This window comes from Phragmites australis, chromosome 21 (assembly GCF_958298935.1).
Source record: "Phragmites australis chromosome 21, lpPhrAust1.1, whole genome shotgun sequence".
Classification (NCBI taxonomy): domain Eukaryota; kingdom Viridiplantae; phylum Streptophyta; class Magnoliopsida; order Poales; family Poaceae; genus Phragmites; species Phragmites australis.
The window spans coordinates 10,551,509-10,572,227 of NC_084941.1; the positions used below are offsets into that span (position 1 = coordinate 10,551,509).

Below are 20,719 nucleotides of genomic sequence, written 5' to 3' on the forward strand. Positions count from 1 at the left end.
GGGTGGAAGGTTGTAGATCGACAATACAACAGGCCAGGTACTCATGTTACCAAATGGATTCATGCTATCTGTGCTCATAGTAAACCTAATATTTCTCAATTCCTCGGCAAACCAACCAAATATGGAATCAACGATTCGCCACTGAGTGGAATCTGTCGGGTGTCATATCATTGTGTCGTTCTTACGATCCTTCTTATACCAACACACTAATTGAGTCTCCTTTTTGTTAGCAAACAGACACTTCAGATGGGGAATTACAAGAAAATACCACACCACCTTTCTAGGACCATATTTACTTTTCTTGCCTTCGTCCCCGTCACCACTGTGATTTCTACGCTTATATCGATGGGTTCCACATACGGGGTATTGATCCAGCTCTGCATACTCTCCACGAAATAAGATACAATCCTACTTACATGCATATATTTTTTCTATTTCCAGTCCTAAAGGATAAATTATCTTCTTCGCGTCGTAGATACCCACGGGCACCAAGTTCCCTGCCGGTAGCATGTCTCTTAGCAGATCCAGCAATGCTTTGAAACTCTTGTCAGTCCAACCATGGGTTAACTTTAGCTGTAGAAGCTTTAGGTTCCTAAATATCCACGTGTACTTCTGCTTACAATTAGTATAGATGTGCGTCTTGGAATCCCGCACAAAGTCCTGGAATTTAGTAAACTCACCATTGTTATACTCGCCGTGCCGCTCGACATCCCGCACCATCTGGTCCACATTCTCCACAAAATCCTCGAGATCATTATCATTCAAACCTAATATGTCCTCATACCTGAGATCATGATCCATTTCACCGTGAGTAAGTCTTTGATCCACACTGTCGGCATGGAGGACCCGATCCATCTCTCCCTCATTAAGTCTTCGCCATGTTTATTCCAACATGTATAACTTTCTTTAAATCCACACATGACCAAGTGTGCATGGATATTATCTGGTTCCGGGAATTTCTTTTCATTCCTGCTGTTGTGACATGGATAATACATTGCCGTTTTACTACGATCTTTCATATCTGCCAAGGCAGCACTCATGAAATGCTTCAACCCGCTCAGGTACTCTGGATAAGTCTGGGTCTCGAGGTACATCCAACTTCTGTCCGTCATCTACAATTAATGTAAAACATTCATTCTTCATTAACAATGACTTTAATTTCGTGGTTAAGCATGCAATTAAAAATTCCCTACAAATACACTAGTTATGTGACATCTCATGATATATCGGGCAAATCTAATATCAAATCTAACATAAATACAACTCACTTGTACTAAGATTTTGGATAAACTTGCCAAACGGTCAATTACAACTCAAAACATAACAAATCTACCAATTAGGGTTTAGAGGAGGAGAGGAAAGGAGGAGGAAAAGGGGAGATGCGAATCTTCAAAGACCTAGCACCAATTCAAACTTCAAATCAACAAGATATTGTAGAATCCCTAGAGGAGCCGGTGAAAATCGCCAGCCACTGTGCCGGTGGCACTATTCAGTAACTGTTTGCCTGCACAGTGGCTGACCAGCTCTTAAAATAGAGTTGAGTAATAGATGACGAGTGATAAGGTTACTCGTCCCCTATTACAAGTCATAAGTGACAGGTTGTATTATAACCCGCCACTTAAAATCGGTCTAGGGAGACCCGTCACATTTGCCATGTTATAAGTAACAGATCATAACATGACCCGTCACTTATTACTGTTATATAGGGATCCGTCACCTATGACCAAGTTATAAGTGACGGGTTTAGTTATTACCTGTCACTTATATTATTGATGACGGGTAATATTATGATGTATCACCTATTGCCTGCTATCAGTGACGAATCTATAAATAGACATAATCCGAAATGACATAAATAACCAATCACGTAATAACTCATCATTAAACTGTTTCTTCTATCTGTTTTTCACGTAGTGTTTGCTGTTGAAACACCATGTCCAAACGGAGCGATGTCTCCAATTTTGGTTGAGTGGTTCGCTTGGTTGATGACGCAGCTGTGAGCCTATGGATCAATTCTAGGGGTCCTAGGTATATATTTTGGTTCGCGGTGGTTTTGCCATATTAGACTGGATGGTGAAATCCGTCGTTTGTGGATTTTATTATTGGCATTTGTGCAGAAGTGCATGAAAAGAACAAAAATACGATGAGCAATAACAAATTTTCCCTTAAAAATGCACCGATGATGAACACAAATGGTGTTTTCAATTTCGCATCATGCATATGATATGTTCGTGGAGGGGGGCTAGGTAGGAATCCAGCGTCAAACGTGAATCACAAGGAAGTCTTTGGGGTTATGCAAATTGAAGTTCACCTGTATAGCGTATATCTTTACTCTGAATTCTGAATATTGCAATTGTGAGGCAAAAGACAAGTACAGCAAAAAAAGTAAATCATAGTTTACCATAAATGATCAAAATATATCTTGCGAACATTATAAATTCCATTCATTAATATATTAGAGGAATACAAATGATCACATAGAAGAGTAACTCTGGCTGTGTGCAATATATGGTGTAGAGGCCGGAATTTTTTTCATTATCTAAAAAAACATAGAAGAGTAACTCAAAAGTAGAAAAGTAGTCACAGTTGCACAATTGCCTGCAAGCCTCACTTATACAAGGATATTTATTTTCATTTGGCCATTCATGTAAAGTCTATTTCCTGTGTTTGCCATTGGATAATGTATGGGTTTATATTACAGTAAGAGAGCATCGTGACTAAAAAGGGAATTCAGAATTACAAAAATACTTAAGAAGTAATGGTAAAAATGAAAATTTAACTATAAAGTGCCAACTGTTGGATTAACATATTCTTTCGTGCAAACACGCCATTCAAATCCTGTTTGGATTGATATGGTACTTCACAGGGAAGTTTAAATTTGAACTAGTAATTAATTTCATAGTTTTTCGTGCAAACACGCCATTCAAATCCTGTTTGGATCGATGGTACTTCACAGGAAAGTTTAAATTTGAACTAGTAATTAATTTCCAAGACTTTTCAATGAACACCCATCATCCAAACAAACCCTTATTCCCGGTTTAGGTGCAATGCTTGGGCCCATCTTTACCGTCAGGATGCAATCCAACGGTGTCTCCTGCTCATGCCATCTCCAGCGTTTTGGCTCTCGCCATAGAATTACATCATATAGGTAATAGGTATGAAAACAGTTCGGATATTTTTTATTTTGGATCTAGAAAAACAGATATGAACGGTTTTATTCGGATATGGATACAGATATTTTTAGATCAGATACAGATATGGATATTACTTATTCGGATAAGGATACGAAAACAAAAACGCTTTTTGTACCGGATACGAATAAAAAACAGATAATATCCGAATAAGGATACGGATAATATCAGATTCACCCGACCCATTGAAGAACAAGTCCATCACCATTGCTAACAGGGCAACAATCCATCACAGCCCTAACTACTTAGACTATATTATTATTTTTATTATTTTATAAGTATAATTTATTTTTCTTATATGTGATGTTATATTATATTATTATTTTTATACATATAAATTAAGGGGTTTTTATAATTGGACAGATATGTCCGCTCGCCTCCCTCTCCGGCTCTCCACGCGCCGCCGCCTCCCATGGCGTCGCTGCTCCGCATCCAAGCCCTCGCCCCAGCTCTAACCATCCCCCGCCGCCGCGGCCTCCCCTCCCCTCTCCGCCTCGCCGCGGCTCCCCTTGCACGCCGCCTCTGCGCCGCTGCCTCCAGCGACACGCCGGAGCAGCCCGCATCCAAACCGGTGAGCTCCTCTCCCCAGGCCCAGCGTTTATGCCTGTTTATTTGCATCGATGTTTATGGGTGGTGCTTGGTGGAGTATGCCATTAGTGCGGATGTAGTGGTTTCGAAGTGCAGGTCGCAAGGGCTAGAAGATTTTGCTTGTTTTTCAGAACACTGACTCCTCAAAAACAAAAACCAAAAAAGTTTCAGAACACAGAATTTGTGCACTTAGTTTTGTTTGTCCAAGTTGGAAGTTATGATGAACGTAGTAGTAGAATTTTGGTGTGTGAGTCTTTAGACACCTGGCATTTATTATGTGTAAGCAATGCGTGTTTTGTGACATGTTATAGTGTGGCAAATTGGAGGTCGATGTTCTTCTAGTGTTTGCGTGGCCATAATTCCGTGGCAGTGGACCATATGAGGAGTTTTTCCGGAGAAGAGGAGCTCGGGGTCGGGGAGGAAGAAGGGGAAATCTCTCTGTGTATTCATCGATGTCCTCTGTCGCTCCTCGCTTGCTTCTTTAGTAGCCTCGTCTCTGTTGGCTTGGCCCCACTTGACACCCTGGAAATCCAGTCCGTGACAGAATGCTCTGCATGGCTGCATCAAAGCCATTCTCAAAATTAGACACATTGGTGTGGGAAATATTCAATATGTAGAAGAGGACAAAGCAGGGCTACCCATTGTCAACCCGCTTCTTCCCTCTCACTTCAGGCATTTGCTCGCTTTGCAGAGATAAAAGCCTGATTGACTGATTGTCCATCACTTGTTCCATGATGCCTTTCTGTTGTTGCTTCATTTCAATCTGCAGGATCTGGAGTCAGGTCTGTATCTTGTGGCAACGCCAATTGGGAACCTTGAAGATATCACGTTAAGGTATCTTTGCTTCAGCTGTCTATCATTTTTTTTTTACGGAAAACTGTGGGGAAGTTCCCCGCAGCAAACATATTTGAAAAAAGGTGACTGTACAGACTGTATGATTTTTAATAGCCTCAATTCTTAATCTTTTTGCACACGAAAAATCTTTGGGTAGATATGCTTATGCCTTAAGGTCTCTTTAGTTGATGAAATATTTTTTGATAGTAATTAGTATGCCATGGAGTCAGGTAATCAATGTCAGGCAATAAAACTGAAAATGGAATATACCATTTATTCAAAAGAAAGGGAGCACATTTACGGTTGTTTGAAGTTTGATTATGCACTCCTAATAAACTCTTTCTAAAGCTTGTGAGGAGGCAATTGGAGAGTCTGACCCTTGTTCCTTAACACAAGAAGAAGTGTAACAACAAAGCAGGGATCTTTCTAAATTCATACTTACTGAAGAAAATTATTTAGTATTTCTCTAGAACAGTAGTCATCAGTATTCCTTTCAAGCCTTGTCAACTTTAATGTGAGGGAGGAGTCCAGAAGGAACTTGATTTTCAGTGAAATATCTTCATCATGTATGGGTCTTTAATTTTTCCCACCTTGAACTATACTGTCATGGGTCATGGCCCATTACGACCAGCCCAAAAGCCCGTTCGTGCCCGTGAACAGTATTGCACGTATTGTAGTGACGGTTGGATCCACGCCGTTTTTTGACAATTAAGTAGATTAGTGTGAACAGTACCCGCGACACTGTTCCGTTCGTGAACAGTACCTATACCGATCCGATTTCTTTCAATCTTCATGCTCCATTCATCTGTGTCGTCAACTTGAGTAATACCGCCAAGAACACTAACAATGGTTTGCTGAAATATTCGTTGCCCTCAACAGCCATCGGGATCCAAAGGAGGTGTTTAAGCTTTCTTCCTCCTTATCGCGCCGACCGCCAGCCTCAGATGCCTATACCAACAAGGATGATCTGCAGCTTGGTAACTGTGCTGCCTCGGTGGATGCTTTCTTCATCCCACCACCTACCACCACACTATTTATCATCGATGCATCTTCAGCTACTTAACCGCCGACAATCGTCGTCCTGCTAGATGAACACTTTGACAACATCGCATACACGTCGAACATCGCCTTTCCCTCTACGCCGGTCTTCCACCCTATCTCGATGTCAGGTGGTGCTGCCCATGTCTCCCTAGGAGTGCCCGATGATGACTCCTCTGTCGTCGAAATCGACATTGTCCTCCATGACATATTCTCCAACACGGTCTCATCTGTTTCTCCAGAATCTGCGGAGGATGTGACCGAAGACTTCCTTTCCTTAGGTTTCGCCGTACCATCTGCTCTCTCCCATGATCCAAAAAATTTCTCTGCAGATGGTCAGATTGCGTATAATGCAGAACCTGCTATTATGACAACCCATAGTGTTCAAGAGGAACACACCGCAACTACATAAGATTTTGTGGTGTCCGCGGTCACAGAGTCCCTCACCGAGGCTTATGGCACTTCAACAACTGCAAACTCTTGTTCGCCATCCACGATCGACCTGGAGTTCATGCTCAGGGCAGGAGGCCCCAGGGTATTTGATGCCACTGAACCATCGCGGATCTGCAAGTCCTTCGCTAGGAAACCTTCGAGCTTGTCACCAAATGACCCTATAGTGGCGATGATCCGACGACGGCTTCTGTACTCAGTGGCACGGACTGGCCGCCTGATCCAACCTCCTCCACCCCAAGTGGCTGGGTCAATTCTCGGGCTGCTACCTACACCTCCTCGACAATGACCACTAGCCTCAGCTCGTCGACCATCTCCCTCAACGACGAGTCCTCTACCCTCAGGTTTGCCGTTACGTGCGTCGCCGTTCACACTCTTCTACAACGGCTATGTGCGGTACCCCTCCCCAACTACCGTGCCTTCAATGGCGAGAGAAGGCTCTAAGGTCGCAGCCGTCTCCATGTTCCACGACACCATCGCTTCTACTTCAACAATGGCAGAGTGATCACGAACCACCCCACCAACACCGGATGCCCCTCAGGCGTGCTTTTTCGATGACCTGAACAACACGTGTCCTTCGTGTTGGGTCGATCAACTGTCCTCTTCTACTTCAATCGACCAAGACCAATGACCTTGCCCATCCGGTTGTCAACAACTTCATCTTCGGACGTTCTACACCGACAATAGTTGCTCGACCTCCATTGCATCCAACAACCATCAGCGTTCAGGAGGAACGTACGTCCGCCCTTCCTGTCCACACCATCTCCAACAAGGTCGTCCACATCGTCACACAACATGCTTCGGAGAATGACCTTCGCCGCTCTTGGGATCGCCTACCTGCTTGCCTTGTTCCCATGGAAACCAGGAGGATCAAATCTTCCAATGGGCACGACAAGGATGCACGTGGATACAAGGGAATACTACACTTCAACCATCTTCAAGGGATTCTACAACATCTCCAAGGATGTCGTCACCATAATCCATGTCTTCCCCGAGCTCATCACCAAGTATCTCTTCTTCGTCAACATCAATGGCGCAACAATGATATATAGATTCCTTCGACTCAAGGCCACCGTCGTCATCATCAACACAAGGCGAATGGAGTTCTTCATCAACTATCTCTAGCACTGCCTCGTCACGCCAAAAAGCCGCATGAGAGCAGAAATCATTCTTCAACATTAGGTTTCCTCAGACTTCAAACATGGCCCCTAACTTGCAGCATGTGGAGCTCTCCCCAATTAGTAGCTCGAGGATGAGCTGCAAGTGAAGGGGAGGAGAGATGTCATTAAGTGAAGGATGAGCATGTCATGCCGTTTCTTGGCCATTAAGTAGATTAGGGTGTTCCATTACTTTTTAAATTGTAATAGGTTACTTAGGAGCCAAGTTAGCTCTGCAGACCATCAATAAAGAGATAAGCAAGAATTAGAAGGGAAACCCTTCTTCTTGCCGTCCAGTTGTCTGGCCGACCCTTGCTTTCTCTCTCTCACGCCGGCGACCTCCATGGTCGCCATCCCTCTCCTCCCTCCAATAAACAACCATCATTACAATACACTTGCAAGTTTTAATTGGGAGATACATGCTATATATTAGAATCATCATGCTAATGATCATTTCCTGAAACATATTCCTGGCATTAAGCTTGGTTTATTCTTTCTGCAGGGCACTGCGTGTCCTTAAATGTGCTGATGTGATACTATCTGAAGACACAAGGCATTCTGGAAAGCTGCTTCAACATTACAACATCAAGACACCTCTTGTGAGTTACTTGCATACTTAACTTTTCATGTGTGAATTACATGTGGTTGCATATTTGCACCATTTCGTGGGATATGTAATATTATACTTAAAAACTTAAGCTGTAAGTTTGCAGCTTAGCTTCCATAAGTTCAATGAGCGTGAGAGAGAGCCCAGTATCATTAAGAGGCTTCATGGAGGAGAAGCTATTGCATTGATAAGTGACGCTGGTACACCAGGCATTAGTGACCCTGGCATGGGACTGGTAAGCCGATCAACCTCATTTAGTTTTGAAAAATTGCATGTTACACGCGACTATATATTAGATGAAAGTTGCTGCCTGCTATCCTCTGATCATGAAGAACTAAACAATAGCTATCTCGTAGTCACTTTGGCTTGAACATAGCATTGTCATTGAATGTGTTATCAGCTAGTTGATAGTATAAAATATATTATTATTGATGAACAGCACCAAATTCTTGCTTTGTAAGTCTAATGCTGCTCCTAAACATGTTTGATGTTAAGCATGGTGTCCCATTGTTCACAGGCTAGACTATGTGCAACTGAGAAAATCCCTGTCATTCCGATTCCTGGACCTTCTGCTGCAATTGCTGCTCTTTCTGCATCGGGTTTGCCATCTAATGAATTCACTTTTGGTAAAATATACTGATACAGTACTCAATTTATATCAATGTCACTCAAATGTTTGGAGTTAGTCCTGATATTTAATTTTAGTCGGGTTTTTACCAAAGCATGCTCGATCAAGGAGAGACAGGCTTGAAATATCTGCTCGTGAAGCTGCAACACAAATATATTATGTTCCTCCCCATGGCATTCATCGATTTCTTGTTGATTCTGCCTCGTCTTTTGGTGATTCTAGGTAACAGATACTTTTTTCACTCCTGCCTAGATTTAGAAATCGTTCTTGTTGGAAAATGTAGTATGGAAGCTACATATATTTACTGTATGTATGGGTATAATATAATGTATTTGTGTTGCAATAATTAAGTGTTGTACGAGGCTACAAGCAGTTTTAATACTAAAAAGTTACAACTCTGGTGCTTTTCTGTGCATGCCGTCTAATAAGCTGATCTTTCTTGTTTTCATTTTGTGTTGATATACAGGCCATGTGTTATTGCAAGGGAGATAACCAAATTACATGAAGAGGTAGTCTTCCAGTTTTTTGTTTTGTAATTGATCTATCCCTTCCCCATCATATTGTCTGTTTTTAGTTCAATTTTCAATAAAATGCTTCAGGTGGTAGTCACAGTAGATGCTATATCCCACTGTAGAAAGGTATTTTGGCTTGTAGTGCTGTGGTTTCTAGATCTACATTGCCGAACCTACTGCCAACTGATCAGTCGATACTTGGTATATTTGGTACTGACTGATGAAAACTAAAAGAACATATCCAGTCCCAGTCCCATATTTTTGGCATCCAGATGGACTGAATTATTTGTGTTCCATTTTAACTCCGAGCTCTTTGCATCTGTGCTCTTATTTGCTACATGGGGGACTATCGCTGCAAACATAAGCTCACATTCATCCCATTTCTCTTAAATTTATGATTTATGTTTCCCTCCATATGCAGTCGTTAACTTACCATATATATCTTGCAGTTTTGGCGTGGAACTTTAGGTGAAGCAAATGAAGCTTTTGCAACTCGACAGCTGAAGGGAGAAATCACAGTGCTCATAGAGGGCAAGCTAATTCCAGCTGATGAAACTCCATCAGAGGAATTTCTTGAGCATGAACTTAGAGAACTGGAGGCAAAGGGACACACTCTTTCAGCGGTGCACATTCAACTCAATTCATTGTGTTACATTTGAAGTTTTCAGAAATTTTTTGGAATATCAAGTTTTAAATGCTTACATAATATCTTTATCAGAAAATGGTCATTTGATTATTCCTTATTTCCTTTTTTTTCCTGGATTACTGTTTCTCAATTGTAGGCGGTGAAATTGGTTACTGAAGCTACATCAGCAAAGAAGAAAGATGTCTATGCACTTGCATTGAGGTTGTTTGGAAAATGAGTAAAATGCAACTTTTGCTCACATCTGGTAATCAAAATTATTTATTTACACTGGCATCTTGACTGTTTGAGTTTCTAGATACCATGTAGTACGCTGGGAAGGTACCAATGTTTTGTATTTGCCTCTTGTTCATTTGTCTGCAGTGGGTAGGTTGTTGAGCATGTCCATGGTCACACCATCAGTCCATCACAGCCTGTCATAGCTTTCCTATGGTAGTAATTTTTTCTCCATACAGGACGCCCAGATTCCATTGACTTCTAATGCCTCAACGGAATTACATAGGTTCATATTGGTAGTAAATTTGAAGGAGACAAGATCCGAGCATTTCTTTGTTTTCATCGTCTAATTCTTGTGTTAGTTGTGAATCTCGTTGCCATTTCTAGTCAAAGTTAAACCAATTTCACAATGTTCTATTCTCTTGTAAAACATGTAGCTATAATACCTTAATCTATTTCAGGTGTTTCGGACGCTTCCTGTGCTAGTACTGCTAAAGTGCTGAAAATTTCAGACTGAAATCTTCCGCTATTTCAGACTGAAGTCAAAAGGCAGAGAAATAGATGGAATGATGGATTCCATTTTCCTCTTGCTATCAAAAGCCAGAAGTGGAACTAATGTCATGCCATTGCCGTCCTTCCACAGCCCATCTTTCATCCTCGCCACCATAAACAATTGATTAAGAACTGTCAACCCCAATTCATGTGCTACATGCTCCTTGGTGCCTATTCTGGCCTGCATACCATGATGCGTGCCAATCACAGCAGATTCACCACTGGAACATATGATAAACACCCCACAATAAACATTGTGTAACTATTAAGAATCGAGAGAGTCGTGCCACCGCGCAGATGAAACATTTTGTGTCGTGGCTCTCAATTACAGTGTTAACTTTCACGCAAAGCTTGGCAGTTTGAAATATTTTTGTGCTGTGGTTCTCAGCTGCAAAAGTTTGCATGCAGTTGTTTCTGTTCTGAACTTTCTGATTGTTGGCATGGCGCTTTTATATCATCTCCCCTTCTTATAGAATCAGGTCAAGTAAACGTATTATATTTGGAGTTTTTGAGTGTAATTTTTTTTATTGTATTACTTTTGAGTATTAGGAAAACTCATTCCTAATCCGAGAATGGTTTTTGTGAAGAACACAGTGAACTATATATAATATCAGCACTTGTCCTCTAAAACCTATTGTATTGGATGAAGGATACGTAGAAGATACTGATATATCTTCAGGACATACCATATTTATATTAAATTATTAATTATTTAATTATCAATTCCTCACAAGTATAGGACTAGAAATAGGAAGACAAATATAAGCCAGTCCAATATATGAAGTGTTAGTGTCATGATGCAGTCAATTGACTGTGGCTAACGCAACTTTTTTTTCCCGAAGGAACAACTTGGTCTTCTTAGATTACTGAAATGTTCAGGATGAACTGATGAAGGAGTGTTGCTTCTGGGAAGCACCATGTCTCTCCGGCATCCGCACATGGCACAAAAGAAGATGATTGGGACAGTATTTGAAATGATTACCTTTCAGGTTGATATTCGATATTATTTGCATAGCTGGGATGGTTAGCAGCCACGGCAAACCTGCTATGTTTTGTTCTAAGAAATATAGGAACAATGTTCTGTTCTAAAATTCAGTAAAGCAAGCCGTGGTCGACATTCTTGAAAACAAGTTAGTTTGCATGAACAAGTTTATTCCATTCATTCATGTACTGGAAACAGAACTGCGAGCACAGAAATCACAGAAAAATTAAATTGAGCACGCATACGAATTAGTTAAGGCGCGAGTGTACATGCATAACAACAGCGGATACGCTTTATTATTTGGACACATCGACCCCGAACTTTGCCTGGAGGAACCTCGTGAACTGCACCACATTCTCCGTCTCCGGCAGCACGCGCCTGGCGGCGGGGAGCGCGGCGAACCGCTCGCTCCACCTCTGCATTAGCGGCGTCGCGGAGGCGTCCAGCAGGGAGAGCCCGTGGAGCCGCTCGCACGCCCTGATCGCCGGAAGGAAGCACCCCAGCGCGACGTCCAGGAGCCCCGGCGCCGTGTCGTGGCCGGAGAAGAAGGCCGCGCCATTGCTGAGGCTCTTGAACGCTTCCTCCAGGAGCCGTAGGGCAGCGCGGGCGTCGGCCGTGGCCTGCGCGCGGGCGTCCGGGGTCGGCGCCAGGGAGATGGCGTCCAGCGCCGGCCAAAACTGTCAAAAGGCACGACAAATTTACAGTCCAAAATTTGGAGATGTACTATAAGTGGTACTAGTACAATTAGACGACAAATTTAGTTAAAATTTTCATCCAACTGACATACAATTTCTTTCTCGTTGGTTGCATTATGAAATATATATGTATTAGAACAATCTTGTCAATTGGACAAAAAAGGTTGATGAAAAAAAAAACCGTGCCTCGTCATATGCTTATTAATTACCTTGTCGTCCACGTAGACGGTCCAGAAGCGGTGCATGGCGCGCTCGTAGGGGTCCTCCGGCAGCAGCCGCCCGCCGGCCTCCTCGCCGCCACCCCGCGAGGCCACGTCGTCCTCGACGTACTGGACGATGACGGCTGACTCGCAGATGGCGCGGCCGTCGGGGAGGAGCAGCACGGGGATCTTGCCGTAGACGGGGTTGGCGGCGAGGAGCCTCTCGCTCTTCTGGGGCCCGAGCGGCTCGTCCAGGAGCTCGTACGCCACACCGCGCAGCTCCAGCGCCAGCCGCGCCCGCGCCGTGAACGGGCTCACCTCCCCGCCCAGCACCCTCACCGCCACCGCCGCCGCCGCCGCCGCCATCGACGACGACGTACGCAGTCGCTAGCTGCAGACCGACCGGCTGCTGGGCTGGTTCCGACGTGTATTCGGCGTTTCAGACGGCCGGCCCGGTGGCTATTTAAACGAGAGAGCTGTGGAGCGTACAGGTTGACCGAAATGGCGAGACGTGTCGGCGTCGCTGACCGGCCGGTCGGTTGTGCGCGTGCGAGTTGGTGCGACCTAAATTGATTTAGGTGCGTCCAGGACGAGTCCGGCTCGAGCTCGCGCGTGGTTGGTTGGAGACGACCGACGTGCGGCACGTGCCTTGCACAGATATAATTCGACGTGACACTAACAATATGTCTTTTAAATTTTTCCAGACGATTGGGCTACTTATAAATTGTTCCACAACATAAGTACAAATAAGAAGACATGAAGGGTTATTAAGCAGCTTATTGCTGATTTTTTAAAGAATGAAATGCACTGACGGTCTTTAAACTTGTATCACAGTGTTATATACAACAATCTTATATAGGTCCATAAACTCTAATTGTGAAGATCCGGGTAAAGCTAAAGCTTTGGAGGTTGTGATGCACAGTTCTGCTGGCTTCTGTAGATGCAGGTGCCGATGAACTCTGCGCAACCGGGTGCTTACTTCCCCGTCCAGCATCGATCCCTCTCATTGGACATCAAGGTACCTATCTTGCTGCAGCAAAAATTCAAATTGTGTTCATTCTCCTTGTTTTGAATTTTAGTTGGATGAAGTGAGTACCCATGATTGTACTTTATATTACAATATGATAGTTTGTTCCTGGAGTGAAGACCTGATAGCATGTGCTTTGTAGAAATTATTGGATATCATTAGTTATTGAGATAATATGATTTGTTTTGTAACCCAAGAAAACTTGATTTTTCCTTTTTCCCTTTTGGGTTTTCTAGGGTAATAAGACGGACATTGTTATCAGCAAATATGAGGACACCTTTTTGGTAAGTTGCAGCCCCCAGCTCGTACTTAATTGAATCCTGAATCTCACATCTGCAGGTGATTGTGACACAAATTGGCTGCATACGAACTATATTAGCTGCTAAGTATGCTTTCTAATCTCATGCAGATACCTTCGATCTCCTTAACATGTAAAGTTTAGGTTTGTTCTTTACATTATCAGTTCTGCATGCGTAGCTTCCTCCATGTCCATGCTCTTTACTTCCCAACTTGTTGAAATTGCAATTTTGCTGATCTTTTTGAAAGATTACTCAGGATCCCTCCAAAGATACTTGTTCATGTACTTACGTCCTGTTTGAGGATCTAGCTAAACTGTGGATGGATGGGGGTTATTTGATTAAGCCATTTAGTTTTTATTTTAGATAAAAAATAACTGTTTAAATTATTTTATTTTATTATACAAACTTCAGATTCAGTATGTATCTCGGATTTGGAGCTGTGCCAAACAACTCCTTAATCATTTAGTAGCAAAAATCTGCAAACTACTGATCACTGCAGCCATGTTCATAGCAGATCGCAACTTCCAGATTTTTCACACGCCCAGATCTTTATGCAAGATAATGCCTTTGTTACTCCCTCAACATGCTAGATGATAACTTCCTACATTTAAGACCTCATTGAATGACATTTCCATCAGAGATGAAAACGTAGTGTTGTGGAGATTTGTAGCTTAAGAATGTTAACCTTATAACATTATGTTGAATATAGGTAATCATTATTTTTCTTTTTAACTTGAAACATCTGTACTGTATTTCTGATTAAGCTTTAATCCCCCTCAATAGGAAAGATGAAAGTGTTTTCTCGGACCCAACCTACAATGTGTCCGTTCTTTTTGGAAAGAGAGATGGGCTCATTAGACCGCCTGTCATCAATATATCGATTGTACATGCACACACTAATGACAGTACGAAATTTTGTGGCTGCAGCCGCTCCTACTAGCTTGTGCGCGTAAACTTATCGAGCATATAAGGTTTGCTTCCTTCACCATCTACTTCTGCCATCTGGTTTTTTCTCCACATCTTAGAATAACATTTCATAGATTTTTTTTTTTTTTTTTGTCATGGCAAACTGCATGCAATTTATATTCAGGTCCCTCTCGAGTTGAGTAATAGCTCTACGTCATATCTTACCTTGATTATTCTTAAATCATAGACTACAAAGATGAAATATGGGTTTCTAACCCTAAGAAATAGGCGAATTTGGCTATGCCTAGGGCTCAAGACCTAATTGATTAGGGCTCAAGACCTAATTGACTAGGGGATTGCTTCCGTCGAGAATCTTCGATGAGTGTTGGCCTTCTACTTGATTAGTTTTGAGGAGTTACGCGACTTCGGAGATCAAAAGGCGCGATTTGCTTCTGCTTCGATGGGTTTGATGTGAGATTCGATGTCCTGGATGTGATCTTTCCATGTCTTATATAATCAGGGGTATTTGGGCGTAACCAACACGGACTCCTCCAAGCGTAATATATCGGGTTGTAGAACTCCCGAATATGTAGGATTTCTTACCGAATAAGAAATAGTTTCCTAGTTTGGAACCATAAGTTTTCTTGTATTTTATCTCCATACCTTATTCCGTGTTGGCTCAACCCCGTATCGAGTAAGATATAGACGATCCTCATGTATCCTTTTAGAGATATCCGAAATATATAACATAATTATATATCCTCGTCACAATCATTAATGTTACCAATATAAGTCTAATGCAATTTATTAGTTTTGAAGGGAACACTGAAGGATATAATTGCAGCCATCATTGAAAACCATCTATGGTGGTGATTGAATGAACCAAGCTGGGGTTGGGATGGGCATATTCCATCCATCGACTTAGATGCTGACGTAAACATTTAGCGGTTAAGTAAAATGATCCCTCCGTTATCATGAACGAAATCGTAGTTCTAGAATTTATACCTGGTTGAACTACAACGAGGTGGTTTTCTCCTCATAAGTTGTTCAATGATCAATATTGTCCCATTATGTTGATAGTTTTGTTGAGGCTTTCAGTGTGTACTTCAGCATTGTTGTAAGCTCCTGTGGCTAATTTGCCGAAGAATATCAATGCAAGCAAAAGCAATTTTAGGGAGCATCATGTTTCTTTTATATTGCAAGCATTTTTACTATCCATGTATGCCCATATATTCATCGGATCACCACATGAATGTCACTTTTCCGAGCCAAGCAAATGTAAGCTCCCATCTATGAGCTCCATGGAGGCTAGGCTAGTAAAAGCCAGCTGTTTTTTTTTCCTTCAATTTACTTACTAAGGGTTTCCTTTTTTCCAGAATTGGAAGGGAACAGACTATGCAGTGATTACTTGAATAGTTGAATTTTTCTACAGCATATATTTGAAATTTTTTTACAACCCGAACATGAGATGACAGAGTTTGCACTAATAAGCTTTCAGATGTATGAGAGAATCTCAAATCTGCTCAAGTTTGCTACATAGGAAATGCAAACTTTGCGAAGTTCTGTCAAAACTCGAAACACAAATCCTCAATCAGCAACGATGATGAGCACAAGTAATCACTCAAGCAATAATAAACTACAGTAATATATTCTGAAATATGCATCTATGATACACCTAGTAATTAAGCAGTTTTACCAAGTGTAGCAGGTGGTTCACTACCGGAGACGGCTTCTTTGCCGAGTGTCCCAGACTTTGCCGCGTGCTTTTTATCGGGTACTCGGCAAAGAGGCTATTTGCCGAATGCCAGAGAGAAAGAACTCGGCAAACATCTGGCACTCGGCAAAGAGGCTATTTGCCGAGTGCCAGAGAGAAAGAACTCGGCAAAGAGGCTATTTGCCGAGTGGCAGAGAGAAAGAACTCGGCAAACATCTGGCACTCGGCAAAGAGGCTCCTTTCCCGAGTGTTATTTTTTGACACTCGGCAAACCCTATTTTTTTTCACTTTTGACCAAGTTCGTGGAGCCTCTTTGCCGAGTGCCAGAGAGAAAGAACTCGGCAAACATCTGGCACTCGGCAAAGAGGCTCCTTTCCCGAGTGTCATTTTTTGACACTCGGCAAACCCTATTTTTTTTCACTTTTGACCTCCAAACTTTTTCTGCTCCAAGTTCGTGGAGGCTATTTGCCGAGTGCCAGAGAGAAAGAACTCGGCAAACATGTGGCACTCGGCAAAGAAGCTCCTTTCCCGAGTGTCATTTTTTGACACTCGGTAAACCCTAATTTTTTTTTCACTTTTGACCTCCAAACTTTTTCTGCAGTCCTCATACAATATCTGGTACTCCATGTTCCAATGTGGCACATTTCTCGGACTTTTTCTATATTTCTTTAATTTATTTCAATTAATTGAATTTTCTTGAATAATTCAAATTATAACTGCTAGTCATTCGAATAATGAAAAAAAATGAATGGAAAAATGATATTCATGTTATTTAGTATAATATGAGGCCGTATCCAGAAACAGACCACCAATTTCGAACATCTTGTTCACGATGGAGGTTGCTGCTGCTTGCCATCTGCCTGACTGTTCTCATCTCCGCCGGAAGGGTTAGCTGCCTCCATCGGCGTCGGCATCAACGTTTGGCCGGTGAGCTCCTCCATCGTGAACGAGATGTCGTACGAGCTGTCGTACGAGTTGTCGAACAGGAAGAAGTCGTCGAGAGAGCCGAGGTCGGTATCAATGGACAAACTCGGCGTCTCGCGGCAACAGCTGTTCCACGCGTCGTCCATGCAGTCATCTTCGGCGGCTGGCGCCAGCTCCGGCAGGGGAGGCACGACCTCCAGCGTGGAAGGGACCGACGCCTCCATCGACTCGTCAACGTCACAGCCTGCAACCTGGACGTGTAGTGGCGACGCCGTGGCGGCGGCGTGCTGTTCCGCCGGGGGGCTCGCGGCCGCTGGAGTGGCAGGCGGAGAGCGCGTGGCCCCAAAGTGGCCGGCTTGCCCAACGCCGTGCGTCGCCGCCGCGGGATCCTGCTGTGCTGCTGGGTTCTCGGCGGCTGGCGAAACGGGCACTGGCGCCGGCGGGCCCGCGAACTGGAAGTAACCTGGCGACCCGGCGCCGTGCACCGACATCGCACGAGCCTTCTGCGCCTGTGGGTTCGCGGCGGCCAGCGGCGCCCAGTTACATGGCCCCGACGTTGCGGCGGCACCGAACGAGTACGGATGATGGTAGAGCTGGGCATGCTCAATGCCGGGTTGCTGCCACGTCTGCGAGGTCGAGGCGGCGGCGAGTGCTTGGTTCGTCGTCGTGAACGTCCCTCTTGACTGACCTGGCCGCGGCACCACCACCGTCAACGTGGAGGGCCTGTGCTCGACGGAGACGGTGGCCACGCCGTGGTCAGAGCTGTTCGCCTGCTCGTTCCTGCTCCGGGCTGCTGTCTTGCTTTCCTTCCCGCCGTTTTTCAACTCGTAGAGGCGGTACACGGCCAGGTCCGAGAACTGCAAATTAAGATCAACATCAAACGAAGATACAATCATACAATCAGGGCAGTCCTCACATATGGTGAGCCCAGTGTGAAATAGAAATAAGAGACCCATGATTTAAGAGACAATTATGTATAAGCCATAATCACAAATGCGGTTGATTTCATACTGATATATGAGTTATGACCCACGTGCTAGTCTTGTATTGAGTGGCATAATCCAGAGTATACATTTATTCCGTGATATTATTATAGATATTTCTTGATTTAAATAGATGCAATAATGTTTTTTTTTCATTTTACTTTTTAATTCTTATATAAAACAACCCGGGTCCGAACAAGTTCTCTGACGGAGAAAAAAAATCAGAAAAATAAAAAACTAATGAAAAGCCATAAAAGAATGCTACTCCAAAAAGAAATAAGTATTATATCAATCTAGTTGACAAGTACTTGACTGCGTCTCAATTTATGGCAGACAACACTAGCAAATAAGTAAGTTTGGATGCTTCCTTTTACTACTTGTATACTGTGAGGGCTATAGGTTTTAGCTTCCAACTTAAGTAATTGAAGTACTAGTATTAGACCTCTGTAACGAGTATCTACCCTAACAATACACAAGATGGGCCTTTCCGGACCCTAGTGGTAGCCTTGTTTGCCTACCTCTAGCGTCGGGCCTGCATATACAATATTAAGAGCATTTTCAAAAGACTCTCTAAAACTCACTCTCTATATCTCTATATAGGGAGCCATCCTAAAAAAATTCCATCCTTAAATCTTTTTCATCTCTAACAGACACCCAATACCACATTTCCTATATATCCTATACCGTATCAATGACAGATAGACCCTACCCATCATCTCTCCCTTTCCTCTTCATAAGTAAATGGATAGGTAGACCCTACCCATCATCTCTCCCTTTCCTCTTCACAAGTAAATGGATAGGGAACGGGAGTTGCTCTTCAAATATAGGGGTTGAAAGGGGATAGATAGGGAGTCCTTAAAGATAGGGAAACAGATACATAGTCTGTTGGAGAGAGATTTTGGTCTATAAATTTCTAAATTTAGCTATAGAGAGTCAAATAAAGAGATGTTTAACATTGTTCAATCTCAATATTTAGTATATAGTGGACGACTGTCACCGCATATTTGTATTTGAAACAAACCCAGAAGTAGACGTGTATATAGACGACTCCAAGTACCTTGTCTGGCCCTATGGGGACGGTGAACTCGTGCATGCCCCAGTCGGTCTTGGCGAGCTCGTTGTCCTGCCGCTCGTAGAACACCATGGTGACCATCCTCCCGGCGACGCCGCTGCCCTTCTTCGGCGGCCACGACAGCTGCTTGCTGCCGCCCGAGGACTTCCACGCGCCGCCCGTGGCCGTGCGGACCGGCCGCCGCTCCTTGCCATTGTCGCCGCCGCCCGCGCGACCGGGCGGGAACTCCCTCAGGCTGAAGAAGTAGATGTTCCCTTTCTCCTCGTACTCCTTGTACGCCTCTGCATGCATGCATGCTCAGTCACCCAGCCTGATCGTCAGAGAGAGGAAGAGAAGAGAGAGAGGGGATCGGAGTTCGAACCGTAAAGCTCCCGAGGGTGGTGGTCGAGGATGCGGATGTCGTTGAAGACGCCGGCGACCTTCGGGGGGAGGGGCCGGCCGCCGATCCTGTCGGAGAGGATGGCGAAGAGCTCCAGGATCTCGGGCACGAAGCGGTAGCCCCGCGGGAACCCGTGCTTCGTCAGCCAGCCGTCCGCCCACGCCATGCCGCGCGCGCGTCTGGTCGGATTCCTGAGGTCGTCTCGAGACGAAATCGAGTCGCGCGAACCCGAGGAGAGAGAGGAAGGAAGCGAGAACCGTTTTGAATTCGAAGCTTGCCGTGGTCTGGTCGCCGCTCGCGCGCGCGTATTTATCGATTGTGCGATGGTGATTATTATTGGTCGATTCAGTGTCGGAGTAGGAGAAGCAGTTTTGAATTTCCCTTCGGTTTCCAAATCATTGTTTTCTGATGGGAAATATCATGCAATTCAGGGTCGAGCGGATCTACCACCCCGGCCCGGCGAGCTCTTGAGGGGGCCGGCGGCGCAACACCCCGCAAACCCAGCAACGGCGACCTGCCGTTCGGCTGTGGATGTTCTGCGCCTCTCCGGCGCTGCACGTCCATAGTGCAGCAGGCCTCAAACCCTGCCTGGTTCATGGATCCGCAACGTCCTGGTATTTAGCCATTGATCATTGCAATCTTTGGTTCTTATCTCTTATGTTGCAATTGCAATCCTGGAGTAGTTTTGTATGGGTGATCTTGCATTACATGGTGCTGGTTGAGGAAGACAACGGGAGCTCAATAGCTGTTTGATGAAATGCCTGTCACATTCAAGAACATTTACCGCAAGCGTTTTTTTTCAGAAAGACGTACCAATTTCTTGTCAATCTTATCGATTGTGCGAAAAAGAGGAGAAAAACAATTCTAGAGCATTTGAGAGGCTATCGTCAAGGGATAATAAAACATTTGGAGCGACTTATTAATTACTGCTACTTGTTCCAACTTTTGAGGAAGCTGCGTTGGCCCATGATGTGCTTCAAAAAATGCACATGAGACTATGGCAAATGCAAGTTCATATAGATTTATGGACGTATAATTTATCTTAACTGTCCATCTATCACAATTAATATTGGTCTGTTTGTTGATTTTTCTTATCTACCTTATGATTGTTTTTATCAATCT

At 43.8% G+C, this 20,719-nt stretch overlaps 4 protein-coding genes across 5 annotated transcripts; 2 read left to right on the forward strand and 2 right to left on the reverse strand.

Moving 5' to 3' along the window:
- Positions 1-3,559: 3,559 nt before the first annotated feature.
- On the forward strand, positions 3,560-10,781 carry LOC133903526 (uncharacterized). 2 transcript variants are annotated; one of them, XM_062344938.1, is made up of 10 exons: positions 3,560-3,762; positions 4,549-4,613; positions 7,761-7,857; positions 7,972-8,100; positions 8,383-8,491; positions 8,571-8,715; positions 8,960-9,002; positions 9,455-9,628; positions 9,788-9,895; positions 10,326-10,781. In XM_062344938.1, the coding sequence occupies exons 1-9, from the start codon at positions 3,604-3,606 to the stop codon at positions 9,866-9,868; spliced, it is 1,002 nt and encodes a 333-aa protein (XP_062200922.1). In that variant the 5' UTR covers positions 3,560-3,603; the 3' UTR covers positions 9,869-9,895; positions 10,326-10,781. The 2 variants fall into 2 exon arrangements, with proteins under 2 accessions (XP_062200922.1, XP_062200923.1); XM_062344939.1 differs by lacking the exon at positions 10,326-10,781 and adding an exon at positions 10,012-10,303.
- A 766-nt stretch (positions 10,782-11,547) lies between these two features.
- On the reverse strand, positions 11,548-12,715 carry LOC133903527 (probable glutathione S-transferase BZ2). Its single transcript, XM_062344940.1, has 2 exons — positions 12,303-12,715; positions 11,548-12,075 (listed from the first exon to the last, which is right to left on the reverse strand). Exons 1-2 carry the CDS (start codon positions 12,657-12,659, stop codon positions 11,695-11,697), a joined length of 738 nt encoding a protein of 245 aa, XP_062200924.1. The 5' UTR covers positions 12,660-12,715; the 3' UTR covers positions 11,548-11,694.
- A 331-nt stretch (positions 12,716-13,046) lies between these two features.
- LOC133903156 (uncharacterized) lies at positions 13,047-14,725 on the forward strand. Its single transcript, XM_062344496.1, has 6 exons — positions 13,047-13,311; positions 13,557-13,604; positions 13,660-13,706; positions 14,403-14,484; positions 14,547-14,590; positions 14,710-14,725. Exons 1-6 carry the CDS (start codon positions 13,234-13,236, stop codon positions 14,723-14,725), a joined length of 315 nt encoding a protein of 104 aa, XP_062200480.1. The 5' UTR covers positions 13,047-13,233.
- Positions 14,726-17,066: 2,341 nt separating this feature from the next.
- LOC133903157 (NAC domain-containing protein 58-like) lies at positions 17,067-19,855 on the reverse strand. The gene is made up of 3 exons (XM_062344497.1): positions 19,580-19,855; positions 19,211-19,499; positions 17,067-18,030 (listed from the first exon to the last, which is right to left on the reverse strand). The coding sequence occupies exons 1-3, from the start codon at positions 19,761-19,763 to the stop codon at positions 17,067-17,069; spliced, it is 1,437 nt and encodes a 478-aa protein (XP_062200481.1). The 5' UTR covers positions 19,764-19,855.
- Positions 19,856-20,719: the final 864 nt, after the last annotated feature.

Excerpts from the sequence above, each read along its gene's own strand:
- LOC133903526 (XM_062344938.1), top strand. The coding sequence starts at position 3,604 with ATGGCGTCGCTGCTCCGCATCCAAGCCCTCGCCCCAGCTCTAACCATC. Across the intron at positions 8,492-8,570 it reads ATCTAATGAATTCACTTTTG|TCGGGTTTTTACCAAAGCAT; the intron begins GTAAAATATACT and ends ATTTAATTTTAG. Across the intron at positions 9,629-9,787 it reads AGGGACACACTCTTTCAGCG|GCGGTGAAATTGGTTACTGA; the intron begins GTGCACATTCAA and ends TCTCAATTGTAG.
- LOC133903527 (XM_062344940.1), bottom strand. The coding sequence starts at position 12,659 with ATGGCGGCGGCGGCGGCGGCGGTGGCGGTGAGGGTGCTGGGCGGGGAG. Across the intron at positions 12,076-12,302 it reads CCGTCTACGTGGACGACAAG|TTTTGGCCGGCGCTGGACGC; the intron begins GTAATTAATAAG and ends GCCTTTTGACAG.
- LOC133903156 (XM_062344496.1), top strand. The coding sequence starts at position 13,234 with ATGCAGGTGCCGATGAACTCTGCGCAACCGGGTGCTTACTTCCCCGTC. Across the intron at positions 13,312-13,556 it reads CCCTCTCATTGGACATCAAG|GGTAATAAGACGGACATTGT; the intron begins GTACCTATCTTG and ends TGGGTTTTCTAG. Across the intron at positions 13,707-14,402 it reads CGAACTATATTAGCTGCTAA|GAAAGATGAAAGTGTTTTCT; the intron begins GTATGCTTTCTA and ends CCCCCTCAATAG.
- LOC133903157 (XM_062344497.1), bottom strand. The coding sequence starts at position 19,763 with ATGGCGTGGGCGGACGGCTGGCTGACGAAGCACGGGTTCCCGCGGGGC. Across the intron at positions 19,500-19,579 it reads CCACCCTCGGGAGCTTTACG|AGGCGTACAAGGAGTACGAG; the intron begins GTTCGAACTCCG and ends GCATGCATGCAG. Across the intron at positions 18,031-19,210 it reads TTCACCGTCCCCATAGGGCC|TAATTTGCAGTTCTCGGACC; the intron begins AGACAAGGTACT and ends TGATGTTGATCT.